A 19916-nucleotide genomic window follows, 5' to 3' on the forward strand; every position below is an offset into this window, starting at 1 on the left:
ACACCCACACACATCCACACATGCAGGCTGCAGCAAAAGCAGAAAATTTAGGCCCAAAAGGAGAATGATGACTGATTGTTCTATCCGAAAGTCCAGGTAGCTCAGGAAAAAAAACCCAAAAAACCAAAACAACCCCCCAAGAGTCCTCTGAGTAAAGAAACTACCTCAAGAAAATTCTCAAGTGCACTGGAGACCTGATCATTTAAACTGTTTCTGCAAAGCAGCTCCCTGCACCTGAGAAAAATGCAGCCCAAGGTGACTTGTGCAAATATAAGGAGTCAGGAATATCTCCTGCTATTCCTTAAGTAGACATGAGGGGTGTCCATAGATTCAATTAGTCTTTGATCATGCAAGATACTGCTGGAGTGCTGTCTTCGCCCTGCAATAAAGGAACAACCTGTTAATTACTGGGGTTTGGCTTTATCAACAGATTTATGTACGAGACTATGCCAGCAAGAGAGGGAGGATGAATGAGTGAGGTAAAAGGAAGCCATGTGGCTGGCTCCTTCAGTTTGGAAGAATCTAGCCCATGGTGCAGAATTGCTCTATTTGGGCTGTCACAATTTGAGAATCCACCTTGCATCTAAGAATGAGATGATCTAAGTATTGTATTAGGTGCTCCGCATAAACTGAGCAACTTTCAAGTATGGCAGGGCTTAAGATGTACACTGAACCTCATTATCAACACTACTTATAAAAAACCTTAAGAGTGGTAATTGTGAAAAGCAATTTTTTTTCTAGTTTTTCTGATGTACCATGAAAAGCAGATCTTTGAGCTGAGAAATGAAAGAGGTGTCATAACTCAGAACATCCTAGAAGCACATTAATTCTGTCAGGAATATTGGCCCTACCAAAAACAAACAATGAGGTGAGAGGGAGAAAAGAAGCAACAGCCAGCATCATACTGGAATTGATGTAATCTAACATTGTGCAATTTTTGTTAAGAAAGAAAAAACACCTCCCAAAAGCCTAGGGCTACAGTTTCATCATCATTTCAGCTATTCAGTGTTACCTACCGCCTGAAGTGAGAAGGTTTGCTCTTCCCTTGTCCCCCACACCTCCCAACCACACTATCATGGCAACCCAGAGGAAGATTTTTTTTTTCTTCCAGGTTTCCTGCTACATTCACAAGTCGTATCAACTCATCGAGGAGGCTGATGAGGCAGAGCTGGGATAGGGTAAACAGTGGGAGCAGGTGGCCAGAAGAAACAGGAGGGACAGTGACTTGCTAAGCACTGTCTCTTAAACCAAGGCTTAAGCCCATTTACCAGAACGTATTTTTACTGGTGTAAGCTTTATTCCTATTTCTCACTGTTTGAAAACTCTATTTAGGGTTTTCCATAATTTTCTGTGAGCTTGGTTATTGATAACTGTATGTTCCCAATTATCACCTTCAATACTGATCTTTGGCATAGATTTTAAACAGAGAAGTTCTAGCTTTACTACAGATGTCTAAGAACATTGGAATATCTTTTGTAAAAACAAGAAACCCATATTTAATGCATTTTAAAACATTGCACAGTTTTGAGTTATGTTGTCTGTGTATGATCTCTTCCAAAAATAAGATCATCATCTTTAGTTCATGAAAGAAATATTGTTACTAACTGTAGGTGGGATAATTGCAAAAAGTTAACTTAAAAAACCAGAAATCGTCATTAGCTATTTTGGTTACATGTGTTTGTGAAGAAGCTAGATGATCTGTGTGGATACTACAAGTAACAGAACAAGTATGTGAAAAGTTACTGGTGAGCTTAATTAGTTTAAAAGAATTTAACTGAGATTAACAGCAGTGGTGATCTTGTATTATCTTTTTAATTCATAAATATTACATGATGGGTTATCGTTCCAATCCTCTGGGACTTTGTTAGTAGTCGAAAGTTTACACAAATGTTTGTGTATCAGTGAGATTTCAGAGAGGACCCTTCACTGGTTTAGAAGATCTTAAGTGTAGTTATTTTATACTATTGAGAACGTCAGTATGATTTGTTACTCTGGAGCAATACAAAACCTGCTCTTTAAAGAAGTGTTCATCACAATTGCTTCATATACTGTAAAACTCAGTGCAATGATAGATAGTTTTTTCTGGGGAATTCTTCTACAATCAAATGAATTTCAAAATAACATACTTTTTAAATAGAAAGCAAAGATTTTGCTCTAATCATCTTTTTGGATTTTCTTTATACTCACTTGTCACACAGATTTGGATCTGATGACTGACTCAATTTATGTAGAATATCTACTATGCCCATGTCTCGTAGTTTATCTTGGCGTTCTTGTGAACCTACAAAAACAAATCCAATTGTTGGGAATACCACCAAAAAGAAATGTCTGCATAAGAGAAGAAAGGAGTGGTAGAAGAAACCAGCTTAAAGCAGAGGTATGGAACACAGTTCAGTTAGAACACAGCAATGGAAAAACTCTCTCAGTTGTGGCTACTTTCCAAGGAAGCTCTAGTTTCTTTTTTTGTACTCCGTGTGCATACATTTAAAGAAAATAAAATGCTGAAGACAAAAATCTGAACACATTTTATCCTAAAGTAAGCAGCTTGACCTCAGTTGGTTTATTCTCATCTCTCTGATTTGGATGCAGGGAACATTTAACTGGAGGTGGTGTTTTTAAGTCTGACTTGTATCACTGTATAATGTCAGTATAATGAGCAGAAAGCCACCAGCAGCACAGCCAAATGTCACACACTGACTGCAGTTCTGTGATCTGAGAGATGTGGAGTAAGTTGGGAGGAGGGTGGGACCCAACAAAACCAAGCAGAGACACTGATTTCTTTGCTGAAGAGCAGCATAGTCAACTTGAACATCTGTAAATCATCCAAGAAAGTCCTCCTGCCAGCCGCACCATTCCTCAAAGCACACCACCTCCCACCACACCTTCCCCTGCCATTTCTTCCAGCTCCACACTGCTGCCTCCATCCGTCCTCTCCATCCCTCAACACACACACGTTTCTCTGTGCAGCAGCACCCTTCAGCTCCCTCCTGGTTACCTTCCATTGTTCCAGGCCATGGCTTCTCTTACTGAATGTCTTCCCCATTCCTTCCGGTTCCACCCCTAAGTCCTTTGACTGGTTTCAGAGTTTCATCACCCAACCCATTAAAGCATTCCATGCTGGGGAAAATTTTTTTGCAACAAATCCCCCTTTTAATCCATTTATCCTCTCCAGTGAACCTGTTCCCTCCAACAGTGAGCTTCCACAACCTCCTTAAGACTTGGAAGTTCTCTTACTAGGATTCTCTTTCACTCCAGTTGTTTTCAGATCTTACAGAAATGCTACAGGTGGAAACCTCCTGCTGTGTCACTCTCATTAACTCCTATTTATTGCCACTCTCTTCTTGTGTGTCCCCTTCCTGCCCCCAAACAGCTCTCCACACTATCCTCAATGCCCTCCTGCGCACTCTCACTTATCCCAGATCATACCTATCATGATGTCTCCCTTTATGCTTTGGATCCTACTGTGCTGTGCACTGCGAATATAGATTACTATGCAACATTAGCCTTTTGATCGGGATAGTAATTTGTATATGCATTAATAACGAGGCTTTCTTACCTTCTTCTTCATTCCATATGAGATTAGATATACAGAACATGGCAGCAAGCTGAAGTTTAGCATTTGAATGACTCTAGATATAGAAAAATAGTACTCAAGTTTAGAAGAAATTCAGAAATTGTCAGACTTACATTTTTGGCATTCATCCTGTAACAAATAAGGTAGCAAAGTTGGGACTATTATCTACAACTTCTCTCAAAGATAGTGCCATAACATAAGGCACTTGAGTAGCGTTCAATCACTTCCTTCCAAATATTGAGGTCTACAAGATATGCCTGTTCCAAGATCATGAAACGTTTTCCAGGTAGATTTGTTACAGGTATTGCTTAAGTCACTGTAGCATTCTTATGTGAAATAACCACTAGATCTTCCTTTTAATCAGATCCTCGGTACACCTCTGCCATACAGAACTGCACTACAGGACTTCTTAAACACAACTGGATATATGAAAGTTAACTGCATGATACTGAATAATTTACACAACAAAATGCTAAAGTACCCTCTTTTTATTCCTGCAAAAGACCAACATAAAACCTTTAAGAGAAATTCCCCATACCATGTAGTATTTGATTTTCTGCAGGATGTCATCATTGGTCATAATCAGCTCTTTTGCTGTTGTTCCATCTGCTATATTGGCAAGTATACATAATGTCTGAAAGAGAGGAAAAACTGTTATTTGGCCACAGATCACATCTCATGATTTACACAGTTTCCCTGACAGCTTTGAACTTGTGACAAACAATTTCTTTAATTAGTTTTAATATCTTTAATCTGGAGTTTCAGGCTTGCTTACATCTGGGGCCAATGCCAAAAGACTTAACAGCTGTGGATGAAGAGCCCCGGCAAAAAACAGTCATTGCCTTTTTAAAACAAAAAGCAACATTCATTAATTCATTTCAATGAGTAAAATTTTAAGTCTCCAGTGGAAATAAGCAGTATATAGAAAAGATTAAATACACTGGCAAATAAAGCAGTCTATTCTGTACCAGTGGCTATTTAAAAAAAAAAAAACAAACACCCAGACATATCCATCTGGTTCTCCAGGCCAAGAGAAGGAAAGACAGAGGCCTATCTACTGATCTAGCTGAGTAATAATTTGTTTTCAACAAGCCTAATCATACATCTTACCTGCTGAGATAACTCAGACTACTAACATATCTGGTTATTTCTTTCAAATTAGAGAAGCCATCCTACAGAATAACCTTGCAGCACCTAGGCCCATGTTGGCACTACAGGCACATGGCATTAACATGTGCACAGGCAGCCTTCCTGCTTCTCAGGAGGCACTGAGAGATGCTCTGAGAAATTTTTTCCCAAAGAGCTGTGGAAGAACTTAACCACCTTTTCTGGACACGCAGGGATGACTACAGGAGGACACCGGAGAATCATCAGCACTTGTATGATGCCTGTGTCTAAGCTGCACCGCATTCACGTCAACAGTTGCAGATGTTTATTACTTCCAAGCTGCCAATTACATACTGATGAGCCCGTGAGTGATAGAGGTAAGCACTGTTCTGCGAGAAATATAGGCGCTTGTGTGCAGATAGGCAGTACTGGACGTACAACTTGATTCTGAAATAAGAGCAAGCTGCTGATCACAGCAGAGGGACAAAGAAAATGCTCTCCGTATGAAGGCCCCAAACCCTAAAGGCGGTATTCAACCCTAGTCTAACTAGCCATTTCCAAGAGTATTTCTCAGGTACGCAGATTCTCCTCCACAATAATTCTGAGAGACCTGGCAAGGTAAATAACCTTCTATTGCAATGATGGCCATTCCTGACACTAGAGCTTTATCAGGAAAAACTATTCAGAAAGACACAACTGGTTAATCCTCAGCTGTTTCAGAACTATGGTATCACTAAACTTGCCATCTATTAACAGTCTTCTGGGTGGGGTTTTTTTGCTGATTTTGCACTTAAATAGCCATAAAAGGCCTGTTTGCCTTCAGCCCATTCTTCACTGAACAGAGATTTAGACCAGTGTGGATTTAGCTGTATTTTTACACCCATCTGCCATTCTATTTGCTACCAATATCCATCCTAAGCCAAAGCAATCCTCTGGAATCTCCCACAGCTTCTCGCTGCCCCCACTATTCATCACCAAAAGCCCTGTATGAGAAAGAAACAAGGTTCTCCAACTGACTGTCTTGTCTTTCGCAAGAGTTTATCAGCCAAATTCTGCTCACCTATCCTCTTTCTTTCGCTTCAGTATTCCCACAGCAGGTATCCCTGTATACTGGCCCCCTTATGCTGCCACCAAGCCAGGGATGCTTTTCCCTACTGGCCATCTCTTCTTCCCTTCTCCCTTTCCTCTTGCATATTGCTTTTCTTAAGTTTTAATTTGTCAGGCCACATCCCTCCCCACGTTCTCCTGGGCTACACCAGCATGCTCTTTTCCCTGCTAGTGCCTGTCCTCCTCTAATCGCTGCTGGCTCCTGCAGGCACGCAAGACCAGCTGAGTTACCACATCTCCCAGCACAACACGTATTACTGCCAGCAAGGCAGGCGATGATGGTATTCTTCGTTACTGACTGCTCCGATGGCTGCTACAGGAGCAAATAACCAGGACACCTTCCGCAGCGAGAAATACTTTCTCCTCCCTTGTTCCTACTGTCCCCTTTCTGCCATGCAATTGCCGTAGATTTAATTCTTCTGCTCTCACCACCAAACATATATTTAAAAAAACATTCTGGATTCAATTCAAACACATTTGTAATAATCTATTAGAAAGAAGAGCATTCTTGTAGGTACTGAAGTTATTTATCTGACAGAGCTCAGTAAAATATTCACAGCACATCATAATCCCAAACAAAAATGACATGGTGAGAAGAGTAAGCATTCTTAGCTGTTCCTTAAATTTTACTCTGCCAAGATAACATGAAACAAAAAAGGGTACCTGCTCTTTGACTTCTATATTGTGCTCCCCTTCCAGAATGAGGGTCACTGCTTGCATGATTTGCTTCCCATGAGTGCTCATTATATGGTCTATGTGCTGCCAAAGCAATGATGAAATATAATCAGCATAACTTTCCAGACAAAGAAGGGACAATTCATACTTGAAATACTCTAAGTAAAGAGTAGCAACATTGCACAAACACCCTAGCTACTAGGGAGGTCTCCGAAAAACAAGAACTTATGACAGCAGAAACACTTCATAATATTCCTCTTCATTTGAAGCCTGGTCTTGTTTGAGAAAGCACGATATGGGCCTTGGTTCTGATTTCACTGTAGAAAAGACACTGGTTTCCCAGCTGCATGGAGGCCAGTCTGAAGACTGAATCCTGCTGGACCCAAGCTCTAAGTGTGATGCTGCAGTTAGAAAGAACCACTTCTCTTCTGATAACAGGGGGATATCAGAGAGGGGTAAGAAAAGTGAGATTTCTTATCTGGTATTTGCTACACTTACAGGAACACTGTGACCAGGACCAATATCCACATTTCCAAAGTCTGAGAGGGTTCAGAGAAATAAGCCACATACATTACTTATCATCTAGGAAAACTGTCTCAAGAGACTTACAGGTAAAAGGTCATCTGATCACAGACTATGAACACCTATACTAGAATAAAATCAATCATTAGGACTAACAGAAAAAGATGAAACTAGATCTACTGGATTAACTGATACCAAAACTCAAGAGTGACAGCACACAGCCACCAGAGATTACCAGCACACGGCACACTACAATTCTTTAAGATGTTAGGGATTCTTGTAGGACTTCTTAAAATTGCTAATAACGAGACTTTGTTCAAAAGCTGCTGGATGAGTTATTCTGGAGTGAGTTTTGGGTAGAAATTGAGGAACGGTTGGTTCCGGCTATAAAACATACTACAGAAAGTAGGTGAAGCTGGGGTGTAGTTTCAGATGAAGAACACCTTAAGTGATAATGAGACTCTGCTCTCAGAGCTCAGGGTGAATTTAATGAATGACTAGTTATTAAGTATCTTTTTACATTAAGACAGAGCTAATTTTCTATGAAGCTTACTGAGACTCAACGAGTACAAATATCAGAAGATTTTTTGCAGTGACCTTTTTATGGTAGAAACACAATACGTGATAAATGCACAGTAGAGGCTTCGTGGTTTTTTTCCCCCACAAAAATGTTGGCTTGCCAAATGTTTGCTGCATGTTTTCCCTCTGTTCTTCACAGGGGATTACCCCTTTCTTTTCCTCCACCAATATCTCTTTCTCCCTGTCAAAAACAATTGATGGGCTTACATTTTCAAACCATTTTATTTCAGTGTGTAAAATGAATGTATGCATTTTGTAAGTGCACAGTCCCACAGTCAAATTCAAAAAGCCAGTACTATCTATATAGCTTGGATATGAACAGAAATACTTCAGGTGTCAAGAAAGAAGAAACGCAGGTATCCTTAAGACATGTACCTCTCCACACATTGACTCAACAGTGCAACCCTCTTATTGTTGTTCTGGACAAGTTTCACAGAAAGACTGTTAGGAAAATAATTTTGCTGAAAGCTACATGCAATGGAATTGAACATTAAATGTAACTGCCTAGCTCTGTATTTGATAATAATTACAAAGTTTCAGTGGACGTAAAGAATTCTTTCAAATGTTTTCTTATACCTATTTGTACATTTGGTTACAGAAACTTGGATAAATCCAAAGACCTCAGTTTTAGCAACATATTGAACATTAGTCATAAACAAACAAACTTGTCGTACAAAAAAGATTAAGAATAATCTGTATTGTGTGTATGTTTCATCAGCTTTCAGAAGAAGGTCTGTTTGCAGCTCTACTTACTGGGCGAGTCGACAGAAGATTCCTGAGCAATCCCAAAGTTTTCATTAGAACATTTACATCAGAATCAGAAAGCAACTGGAATAACTGCTCTGTACTCAGACCTCGTAAGATGTCTGATTTGATCTTCTGTTCTGCTTGAAATGCCATATTCTGAAAAAGACAGAAATTTTTTACTTGATTTTTTACCTTTAACTTGGGCTTTCACTCTTTTAGTTGACTATTACCTGCAAGCATACATCCTTGCTAAAATTAATCTTGCAAAGTTTATCATTTATGAGGAACTGCTACACAGTGAATTAAATTTGCACACAGTCTTACAGCTGACCTGGTTATTACCCGCTTCTATTTGTCCCCTGGCATGCTACTGACACTACTTAACTGTTTCCCTGAATGATGCTGGAAACCAGACTGGTATCAGAAGAGAAAAGTTTATTTTATTTTATGGGCTAATTGATGAAGTGTTCCAGGCTGGTACTATTTTCCTTCTGCAGTTAGGTAGAAAAACAAGTCAGGTTTCTGCCACATTACTTTTAATAACAAGTGACGAGTTCTTTAAGTTACATTCAAAACTTTCTAAGCAGCAAAATCACAAGCAGTGTTTCATCAGTGTGTTCTACTTACCATTAAAGCCCAAATGCCATTCACTCGCAAGGCAAGATTTTCACTCTGTGTTAAACTACATAGAAGTTCTATGGCTCCTGATTCTAAAATAGGCTAAAATGAAGAGAGGGGGGAAAAAAAGATATTTAAAGCACTACTTAGGCTAATTAGACATATATACAAATGTAAATATAATACAAAAGTCTTACTTGTATCTTGAGTTTACATTTCCAGTCCACTCACATGAACTGGCCAAGCCATACCCTATATTCATTAATACTAAAAGGTAGGTTTTCATGAAAAAACTCAGCTTTGTGTTTTTCAGACAGATTTATTCTCATGTGTATCCATATATCTGTACACATGTATATATAGAGTCATGCACGTGTGTGTGTATACACACACACGCTGCTGTGATACTATACACATATCTGCCACACTCATACAAGTAAACGGGTGCTCCCCAGCAACTTTCAGCCTAGGACAGCTCTCCAAAAACAGTCTTCCTTGAGCAATCGCATCTCTTCGGGTATCAAGTGGGACGTATGTGACTGTTTAAAAGATGTTAAGGACAATGTAAGCTGCTCAATATCTTTCTTTGCGTTTACTCTTTGTGTTTAGTAATCAGACCAAACTAAAATCCAACAGAAAAACTTTAGCATAATAAAGAAAACTAGAAACTATTCTTGATGATCAGATTGAAACACAAAACCTTGTCGTATCACATTTTTAAATGACAGGAAAAATATCAGTACATGCACCTTTTCTTTCAAACCGATTAATGTACTGAAAGTTAAGTTTAGAATAGCTGCTTTCAACCTGAACTGAATTTGAAGTACTAGTTTTATCCAAGACCTGAAGAGCTCATGTGCTAAAAGGATTCATCCCATGACTTACGCTGCTCTAGTTTGTAAGGTGTTCCTTTCTTCCAGAAGTTAGTGCTTCAAAAGCAGTGAGTAATTGAACATACCGAAGTTTTTCAAAAGTTGCATGTTTTTTTAACTCATTTAGGAGCTGAATTCATCAGAAAACAGGAATGTGGGGAGAGGCTGCACTTTGTAGAAACAGGCTCATCTCACTGAACAGCAGCAAGACCATAACAGAACCAGGCAGCAGCAGTTTGTGCCGATGTTCACCCAGTCCCAGGCCCTTCTGACAGCGATTTCGCCACGGGCTCAGTAGCTAGCTGGCTCCTAGGGACTCTTCTACAGCCACAGCAGGTGGGAGGCATTCCAAAACTGGTTTTGACTCAGCTCTTTTACACGGTAAAATACAGATCCACTTCAGCTTTGTTTATTTACTTAAGTGACTGGTAGTTTACATATAATTTTCAACATACTATGTAGAAAAAAAAAGGTGATCTATCAAATGAATATCAGATGACTTATAGATGCTTTCAAATCTAACATTTCTAAATATCCCTTCATTTTGCAGAAACAGTATTTTCTTTTGGCAATGATGTTTACATGAACCATGCGTCCTAATAGAAAATTCAGAATTTCAATCCAATTTGAAGTGGAAACACTACGCTGACTGTGACCTGTATTATGAACAAAAAAGCCCATGGGCCAGTGAACTGTGCTTGGCGTTACCTCAGCTAATTTTCTGTCTCACAGACATGACTAAAACCACCAAGATCAATTGATCAAACCAAGGTAATCCAAAGTGCCCTGTAGGAGCCCACATATAACCACAATCTTGCAAATGTTTATCTGTAGTTAAGAAATATTTAAGACCTGGGGATTTGTTCCAGCGCTATGAAGTATTGATATGTATGAAGTACAGACATTGCAGAACTCAAGAACACGTATCCTGTATCATTCATTCAGGAACAATAAAAACCATAAGTCAGCTATGCCAACATTTTCAAGATTACAGCAGTAATTCTCTAAGACAATGGGTCATATTGCCAATTATCAGTTTGTTTTCTTCTTACTTATGAATTTTTAAGTAATAGTTTCATGACTACTTTTCTTTAGAGACTACGTTCAACTATTCAACCACATTTATCCGTCACAGCACTGTAAATATGATTTTTTTTTTTTTATTCACAAGCTATCAGTGATACAGTCTGCCTAACATTACAGCTTTATAACACTTCACAAGCGGTGGCTACCAATTAAGATATCTTTATGCCTATTGAACCACTGTATAATGTAACTGTTGCCTGTTACCTCTTCTTGTTTCTGGATCAATACTAACCTCCTTGCTTGGAGAGAATTCCAGAAGAAGATTGCATAGCGTGGAAGATGCTACTACAAGAATTTCATTTGGAGCATTCTGTAAAACCTGCAGTCACAAAGGGGAGAGGGAGGAATCACCATTAACTAGTAGCATAAGGAAGGGATCATTTTGAAATGGAATACCTGTAGTTATTCTGCACTTTGATATTCCATACTTTAGGAGGTGCTTTGATGCTAGCAGTGCAGATCCGGACAGTGTTCATTCAACTCAATGTGATGACAAGCTGAAGCAACGCAAAGTTGTTTCACAGAAGCCAGATTTGAGAACTTTCGGGTCCAATTTAAAAGAAACCAGTGGGAACAGACCCCGACTCTGCAAAGCATACATGTGCTAGCAGTTGTAATTTAACCCTGCAGCCAATCTCTCAACAGAGAGCAGGCTGTGTCCTGCATCACACCTCTGTGTCATGGTTTATGGGAAAGCGGAGGAGAAGGCTACTCAAGACTTTCATACCTTGTGCAAAGCAAAACACAGCAAATATCCTCATGACCACCTTTTCAGAAAAGCAAGTAGCCTAGAACAAATTAGTGTCTCTCTTATCTGTGCCTGGATTTCCACTGGGACCAATACGTGTCTGTCAAACACAGTTTTCTCAGAACACGCAAGGGAGATGCTCAGTGAGGAAATAGGCATGAAGGATACAACTGCTGCTCCAGCAAAGAAAGGGGGAATGGAGGGGAGGTTCTGTACCACCTTTTGCTTCTAAGCAGTTAGCAACTGCAAACATTAACTACTACTGCATTTACAGCAGCTTGCACTAAAGTACATATGTGCAAGTCCTATAGTTTTAGGCAGAAAGCCAACAGCATCCTGGGCTGCATAAAGAGGCTCTGTGGAGACCTTATTGTGGCCTGCCAGTTACCCGAGGCGGGCCTATAAGGAAGCTGGAGAGGGACTTTTTACAAGGGCATGTAGTGATAGGACAAGGGGCCATGGCTTTAAACTGAAAGAGGGCAAATTTAAATTAGACCCAAGGAAGACATTCTTCACTCTAAGGGTGGTGAGGCACTGGAACAGGTTGCCCAGAGAAGCTGTGGATGCCCCAACCCCGGAAGTGTTCAAGGCCGGGCTGGGTGGCGCTTTGAGCAACCTGGTCTCGCGGAAGGTGTCCCTGCCCATGGCAGGGGGGTTGGAACTAGATGAACTTTAAGGTGCCTTCCAATCCAAATCACTCTTGTGACTCTGCAATTATTCTTCCATGGCTTATACGGCTATACAGGCTTGGGGAGAGAGAAAGGACTTAGGTAGTTGTCATTAATCTAGACTGAAAATTCATTTATCTTTATTTAATTTTACCTTTAGTTTTCTATTAAGAATAATTCTTGACATTTTGGAATGAACATACAAGTTCCTGACTTCAGCTTATTTAATACAAATCAAAATGAACAATTACCAGCAACCACTTTTATACGTAAGTCTGACACCTACATTTGTTTTTTTCCACATAGCTCTCCTTTTAGGCTAGTTGTGCTGCTTCAAGCAATCCTGTCGTCTTTTTTTTTAACATTTATAAAGGTTTGATGTTTTCATGTTTGGTCTTTCAAAAACTCTTAAAATATTCAAACTATTCCCTCCAAGCCCCTTCAGGTGACAACCATGTGTCCTGTATCATGGGATTATTATACTACGGTGATAGCAAAAACTTACATGATCACATCTCCCCTGACCTCTCAATAAGACTAATGAATTAGACACCTATGGATAAGTATCACAACTCACACACACAATTCTCAGGATGAATGCTTAACTTCTAATAAGTGTATTGTATATATTGTGAGAAAATAATTTCCACATCATTTCTATCATGAAACGGTAGAAAAAAGTAAGCCCATATTTTAGGGTCTCTAATTCATGTAAGCAACATAAAAGGCTGAAAGAGTTTCTTGCCCTGCAGCCAACAAGGTGGCCAGAGAGTGTAGTGTAGCTAGTGAGTCAAGTTTTCTTGAGTCCGTAACTTGTGAGAATTAGAACATAAGCAGAACGGAGAAAGTCAGGCCTGAATAAAATGTCACCAAGTAGTACACCCAACGGGCATCTTTCTTGTATTGAAATATCACTAGAAATAACTGAAGGACCTCCTGATCCTTTACTTCCTTCCAGGCTCTTGAGTGAAGCTTTGGACAGTCAGCTGACGTAACTGCCTTGTTATCAGGCTCATCAGTTCATTTTTGCCAACAACACTTTCTCTGGTCTGGCTATTTTACTTCTGAATAGAGTCAAGCTCACTTCAGGTGATTCTCTTTGTGATTCTCATGGATGCCTATACTGCCCAAGTTCTCAGGCTTCTTGCTAGCAGACTTTGTTCCCCATTTTCAAGGTTGAAAAGGTGTTGAAACTGAGAAACTGGTTTATTTATCTGCACTTAATGACAGTCGCATTACAGGATGAGACATGATATATACCTTACACATTTTGATTCCATTTAATCATGTGTATAATTGCATTATATTAAAATGTGTCTTTTTAAAGGTCTTGCTGAGCTCTTTGCCTTCCGTTTTAGAATCTGCGATGAGATCTAGAAGGTAGAGAATTACAGGAGAAAACACAGATCTAAATTCTCTTGTACGGCCTTATAGACCAAGCCTGAACTGTGCCATCTAGTCTGAGCCTGAAATTAAAGGAGATATAGTCCACCTAGTGCCCTATGTAAATGTTAGGGCTAACAGCCTCACTCACTGATCACTCAAACAAAACAAAACAACCCAAAAACAAAACAAAACAACCCAAAAACAAAACAAAACAACCCAAAAACAAAACAAAACAACCCAAAAACAAAACAAAACAACCCAAAAACAAAACAAAACAACCCAAAAACAAAACAAAACAACCCAAAAACAAAACAAAACAACCCAAAAACAAAACAAAACAACCCAAAAACAAAACAAAACAACCCAAAAACAAAACAAAACAACCCAAAAACAAAACAAAACAAACAACCAAGCATGGACCACAGTCATCTTTGCTACTGCTTGACTTTTGGTTGCTTTAAGATTCTTTTAGGAAAAGGTCATGGAATTTTGATTTCTAGGTAATTTCTACTATGATTCTACAGAAAGGCATGCAAATTGAACAGACACCATATCCTCCTTTAATGGAGCAAAACACTCCAGTAGCTGAGACTTGACTTTACTTACCTTCATTAAAGGTTTCCATACAGCATGATCCTGAAAACTTGTCCTGAGCTGCTGTACAGAACGGGACAAACTGTGCAAACATCTATAATGGAAAACAAAAACCTTCACTGAGACATACACACTCACACATACATTAATGTAACATATACACTGCTTCTACACAAAGATTCATCTTAGAATTGTTAAGTAGTAGCCTGCAAAGAGCAGAAAGAAAATACTGTACTAGTCCAGGATAACTTCCTTTCCCTCCCATAAACTTTCCAATAGTAGAAATGAGTTCAGATTAGCTTTTGAAAAATTAGCAGAAATTCTAAGAAGCGTACCATCAGACTTGGACAAGACAAAAGCATTTGTATGAATCAGAAAAGCCTCCTACCTGACTGCAGCTAATCGCACCTTGATACTAGATTCAGACAAGCCATTGACAATACGGTCCATCATATTTTCAGTTTCAATGATCTGGAGCAAAAGGAATTAATGTTATACAAATAAAATATGAGCATTTATGGGTTGTTACTTTTGTCTGCAACCTTTTAAATATTGCATATGAAACTGTAGCTAAAAACAGCAAGCCATATTCTCTTCCCAGACTAAGTGAAAAATAGTTGTGTGTTTGCATACAATTTAGAAAAAAAACATTACGTTCTATGCTCTACTACTTCTTTCAAAATTATTTTATGAATCATCAAGGAGCGAGAGGGTTATATATATGTATTATCCTTAATGTCACATTAAAACAAAAGAGAGCATGTGTGGGTGCACACAATATATACAAACTACAGATTAGAGGCAGGTTGTGGAGCGCTCTGGAAAAAAACACACAGTAATTAATCTGCCATATTTAGACATGGCCAGCACAAGAATTTAAGACTAGGATAAAAGAGAGTCAATACCAAGATGAAAGACAGCTTTTGTGTAATAGATCAACTTTGTCATGTACACACCCATCACTTATTAAAAACAATGCTTTGATATGTAAAAGAATAATCCTTACTATTAACTAAAGAAGTTCACCCTGCAATAAAAAAAAAAAAAAAAAAAAAGAAGCTTATGGGTTTGAATTCTGGAGATCCTGAATGGTTCCCCACTGACAAATCTTCCTATTTATCTTTTCAACACTGCCTCCTTCCTATCCATATCTTTCTTCCTTCTCTTTTTTCCCTTTAACCATTAGGCAAACTCACAAAATTCTCTTGCCTCCTGTACTTGCCACGTTTGACATAGCAACTCCATGCTTAATTTAGAAAAAACGCTGCTTTTAATCATTCATTGTTTAATATCCCTCCACTTTCCACACATAAATTTTTAACTGTATGAATGCTCCAATCATCCAATCTCTTTCCTGTGATGTTTGAATAGAGCTTTTTCTCCTTGACATCAACTGCTTTGTTTTAATAGTGTAAGCCCCCTTGATCGCTTCAGAATCATGGACCGAATTGTGGCTTTGTTTCCTAATATGATTAGACTTTCAAGGGTTTATTTTTGAAACAACATTTGTTTTATAGTAGGATACATGACAACAGAGGTATATTCTGTCCCTTGGAACACAGGTTTCAGAAATTACTCATATGCCACAACAATATTCCTGCACAGATTATGAGTAGCAAGGACCACATGTTGAAAGACAACTTATTGTGAGAATCTAGTTCATCACTGCGAGGATGTTTACATAAATAAACTCTACTCATATTTTGTTATAGCAAGACATTAATTGTTGTTCAGAAAATGCAATCTAAAAGTTTATATTTATGTAACAGAAAGAGAGCCTTCTTGTTTCAACCTATTTACATCAAAATGAAAAAAAAAAAGTGCCAGAAGTGTGCAAATGCTTGCACTGCCTTTCAGCTGCACCTTTGCCCGATTGCTAACATTTTTCACAGGCTCACCTTTTTTCGGATATCTTCATCATTTGCTCCCAGGGAAGCATAGAGCTTGAAAGCAGCTTGGCGCAGTTCATGGGCGTGCTTCAAATCATGGTCAAGCTGTTTAAATGAAGCACAGATAGCAAATTTAGACACAAAAAAATGACAGGTGCAATTTTGTTATTTGGTGTAAACTAGTGCTTATCACTGAGGTTTTGTCTACCACACCAAGGGCAGCCCGAAACACAAATGAACTGCTGTTCCATTAGCTGATGTCCACGTTTACCAACTGAATACAATAATTGAAGAATACGGTTAATTTCCCTGCTGACTTACAGAGAAGTCAACTTAAACAATTTGAGGCCAAAACACTTTTACGAAGTTACAAGTCTATGCAAATCATACTCAGGCAAAAGCTATTCTTATTTACTCAACAGAAAATTACAGGAACTAGCCAGGAGAAGTTAAAAAAGTGGGAGGGAATCACGGGAAGTTTTATCAAGAGAACTGAAGCAACAGCAGGAACCAAAGCCAGTCTCCAAACCACAGGACCTCCGTCTTAAGGTGGATGTTAACTTCTGACTTCTGCTGTAAAGGCGACACAGCAGGGTGCAAACTGTCTACGAGGTTTCTGGAAGGTAACTTGTTAACACAGGCGCTGGAGGGGTCACTTAGGGTGATTGCACCACTGACAGCCTGCTCACAAATGAGGAAAAACTGCTTGGGGGCCTGATAATTAATGGGAGCACTAGCTATAAGGATCATAAAATAGTGGTGTTCCAAGTTCCTGAGGGGCTTGAGAAAGGCAGGGAACAGAGTACAGAGCCTTGACTTCAGGAGAAGCAGACCTGGAGGAGCAGATGGGGTGCACCCTGGCTCGTTCAGCCAGGAGAAGAGAAGGCTGAGCGGAGACCTTAGAGCAGCCCTCCAATACCTATAAGAACAGGAGCCAGACTCTTTATGAAGTACACAGTAAGAGAAGGAGAGACAACAGTCAAACTGAAAGAGGAGAAGTTCTTAGTGAATAGAAGAAAGAAATAAAAATTCACCATTAGAACAGTCAAACTTTGGAACAGATTGCTCAGAGAGGTTGTTCAATCTCCATTCTTACTGGTTTTCAAGAGCCAACTGGACAAAACCTTGAGCAATCTCACCTGAGCTCAGCACTGACCCTGCTTTGAACAGAAAATTAAGACTGTCCGACCTCCTCACGTTCTTTCCAGTGAGAGTGATTCTATGATTCTGACTGTCCTCCAAACTCTCTACCAAAGGGTTCTACAAAACAATGCAATATTTGAAGCCTACACAAAATGCCAGAAAAATACCAGTATTAAGCAGCAAAGCGCTGAAATAAAAGAACTACCAAAAATTAAGCTGTATGAGTAATTCTCTCTGGTGCAGCTATATTGGAGCAGAATGTATTACCTCATTGTTAAAAATATTTCAAACAGACAAGTAATCTGTTTGGCAGAGTCCTCACTCATGTAATTTTTACCTTACAAGGTGTAATTCAAAGCATTCTTTAAAAAGCAAGCACCCTGGCTTCCCAGCTGACTGTTTTTACAGACTTTCTGAACACTCAAAGCAATGTCATAATATTTATCATTGCCCCACTCACATTTGGAACCTAATCATATTTTTGATGCTACAGCCAATGTCCGTAACTCCCCAATCAGCTGGTAAACTTCCTTCCGCTTATGCAATTTTATACCACACCTAATTTTTTTTTTAGTATTTAATTTGCATTTTTACATAGAATTCAAGGCAGCTCTGTATGCAGAATCAATCCCATTCTATAAAAGTCTGAGAAGTGAGTCTACCTCTTGGGCTAGTTTCAGGGAAAAACCAAGGCTCTGTAATCCATTTTTTTGTGTACTTTCTAAAAATCAGACTCAGTAAGAGGGGAAGGGAATAGGCAATGGATATTTCCCTATGCAGAATACCAAAAACATAGAATCACAGAAGGGTTTGGGTTGGAAGGGACCTTTCAAGGCCATGTAGTCCAATCCCCTGCAGTGAGCAGGGACATCTTCAGCTAGAGCAGGTTGCTCAGAGCCCTGTCCAACCTGACCTGGGATGTTTCCAGGGATGGGGCATCTACCACCTCTCTGGGCAACTTGGGCCACTGCTTCACCACCCTCATTGTGAAAAAGTACTTCCTTATATCTCGTCGAAATCTGCCCTCTTTTAGTTTAAAACCATTACCCCTTGTCTTATCGCTACAGGCCCTGCTAAAAAGTCTGTCCCCATTTTTCTTACAAGCCCCCTTGAAGTAATGAAAGGCAATCTTGCTTCTGAGGTTGATTGATTGGCTCTGCAAAGGAGAAACATGACAGATGTCTCAGTCTGGTACTTCATTGCTAACTCTGGAAAATATAATGGAACTCATATGGTGAAGCTATATTAAACTACCCATGGCCCATCTCTCTATCTTTCATGTAGAATAATGGCAGCATCCTTCTTACAGGACTCCGGATATACACAATAATTTTAGTTTAGATAATACAGGCTCCAGAAAAAACAATGAGTGAGCAAAGACTTGGGGACTATATGCATCAGGAATCAAGTCCTGCTGGACCTCTGGTCACCTTTCTATTAAGCAACTCAGACATAACATTTAAATAGAATAAAAAAATCCTGAGCCCATTTACTATTTTTTTTTTGCACATTTTCAAAGCTTCAGAACCAGGTAAGGAAACGTACCCTCTTGATATCAGTGATTGCACTCACTGAGCTGGGATATTTGAAGTAGTCAGCAAGCATGACAATGAGGTGGTCGGTAATGCTGGCAATTCTCTGGAGCTCCACATCTGTTTCAATCAAATAGGCCAGTGTTTCTGCTCCTTCTACTCGCTCCTCCAGCAGTCTTTCCTTACTACACATTCGAACCAAACATGGCAGAGTCTGAAAAGTTAAAAAAAAATTATTAACAACTAAACCATCACTGTTTAGTGCAGCTATGTTCATAAAGAAGCTCACAGAAATCAAACAGCTACCCTCGAGCAATTCTCAATGATGTTCTTTAGATTGGTACCTTCAGATAAAAGGATTTTTAGTGGTTTTAAGACTCCACACACAGAAATTGTTCGGGCATTACTAAGTATACAGTAGGCTACTTTCAACCAACTTCGCATGCAGTTAAAATTAGTCTGTGTCAATGCAATGTTTAGAAGTGACCATGGTCAAAGTTTTGTAAAAGCTAAAAAAAAATACCACCAACAAAAAAAATGCCCTCAAAAATTCACATTTGCACAGATTTATTCTTACTACACACAAGAGCCAAAAGTACCCAAGCTGCTCTCAAGAAGTACTTGACCCCTCCTGCCCTTTTGCAATCTGGGATTGACTAAGGACAATGCAGTCAAAAATAATCGCAGGGCTTCCCTGGCCCATGCTGGCTGCTACAGGTAATAAGGAAGGGAGGACTACTCCTACTACTGTATTTGGTCAATCACAAATGAAGCCCACTTGGAATCCAGGTCCACTCTTGGTTACACTGACATGGCAACATTTTTGTCATACCTGCTCTACTTTAAATATAAAAACCCCAATCAAATCCTTCTTTACCCGAAGCTCAATGAAAAGCACTTAACTCTGGAAAGACCAGTTCTCCAACGGTTGGGACTCTGTTCACTCAAGCCTCACCAACAAGAAGTGTGAAAATGCATGAAGAATAATATCAAGGTTTTTGCTGGTGTAACTCCACCAAATTCAACAGAATTATGCTAGCAGAAAATGTTTCTCAGAGTTGTGTTTTTG

The 19916-nt window shown here is 39.3% G+C and overlaps 1 protein-coding gene across 3 annotated transcripts in view; it reads right to left on the reverse strand.

Moving 5' to 3' along the window:
- Positions 1-345: 345 nt before the first annotated feature.
- Positions 346-19916, reverse strand: part of ARMC8 (armadillo repeat containing 8) — a gene marked incomplete at both ends in the record, with an annotated part of 80277 nt that continues 60706 nt past the window's right edge. For 2 of the 3 annotated variants that reach the window (XM_082003769.1, XM_082003768.1), the window contains 12 exons: positions 346-379; positions 2188-2281; positions 3557-3629; positions 4113-4208; positions 6452-6547; positions 8318-8467; positions 8939-9031; positions 11120-11206; positions 14296-14377; positions 14672-14754; positions 16182-16277; positions 18861-19061. In XM_082003769.1, the coding sequence (XP_081859895.1) occupies positions 346-379; positions 2188-2281; positions 3557-3629; positions 4113-4208; positions 6452-6547; positions 8318-8467; positions 8939-9031; positions 11120-11206; positions 14296-14377; positions 14672-14754; positions 16182-16277; positions 18861-19061 (1185 nt within the window). The remainder of the gene's footprint in view (positions 380-2187; positions 2282-3556; positions 3630-4112; positions 4209-6451; positions 6548-8317; positions 8468-8938; positions 9032-11119; positions 11207-14295; positions 14378-14671; positions 14755-16181; positions 16278-18860; positions 19062-19916) is intronic. The other variant, XM_082003770.1, reaches the window with a different exon arrangement.

The sequence above is a fragment of the Phaethon aethereus genome (genome assembly GCF_964289735.1).
Source record: "Phaethon aethereus genome assembly, chromosome: 9".
Taxonomy (NCBI): domain Eukaryota; kingdom Metazoa; phylum Chordata; class Aves; order Phaethontiformes; family Phaethontidae; genus Phaethon; species Phaethon aethereus.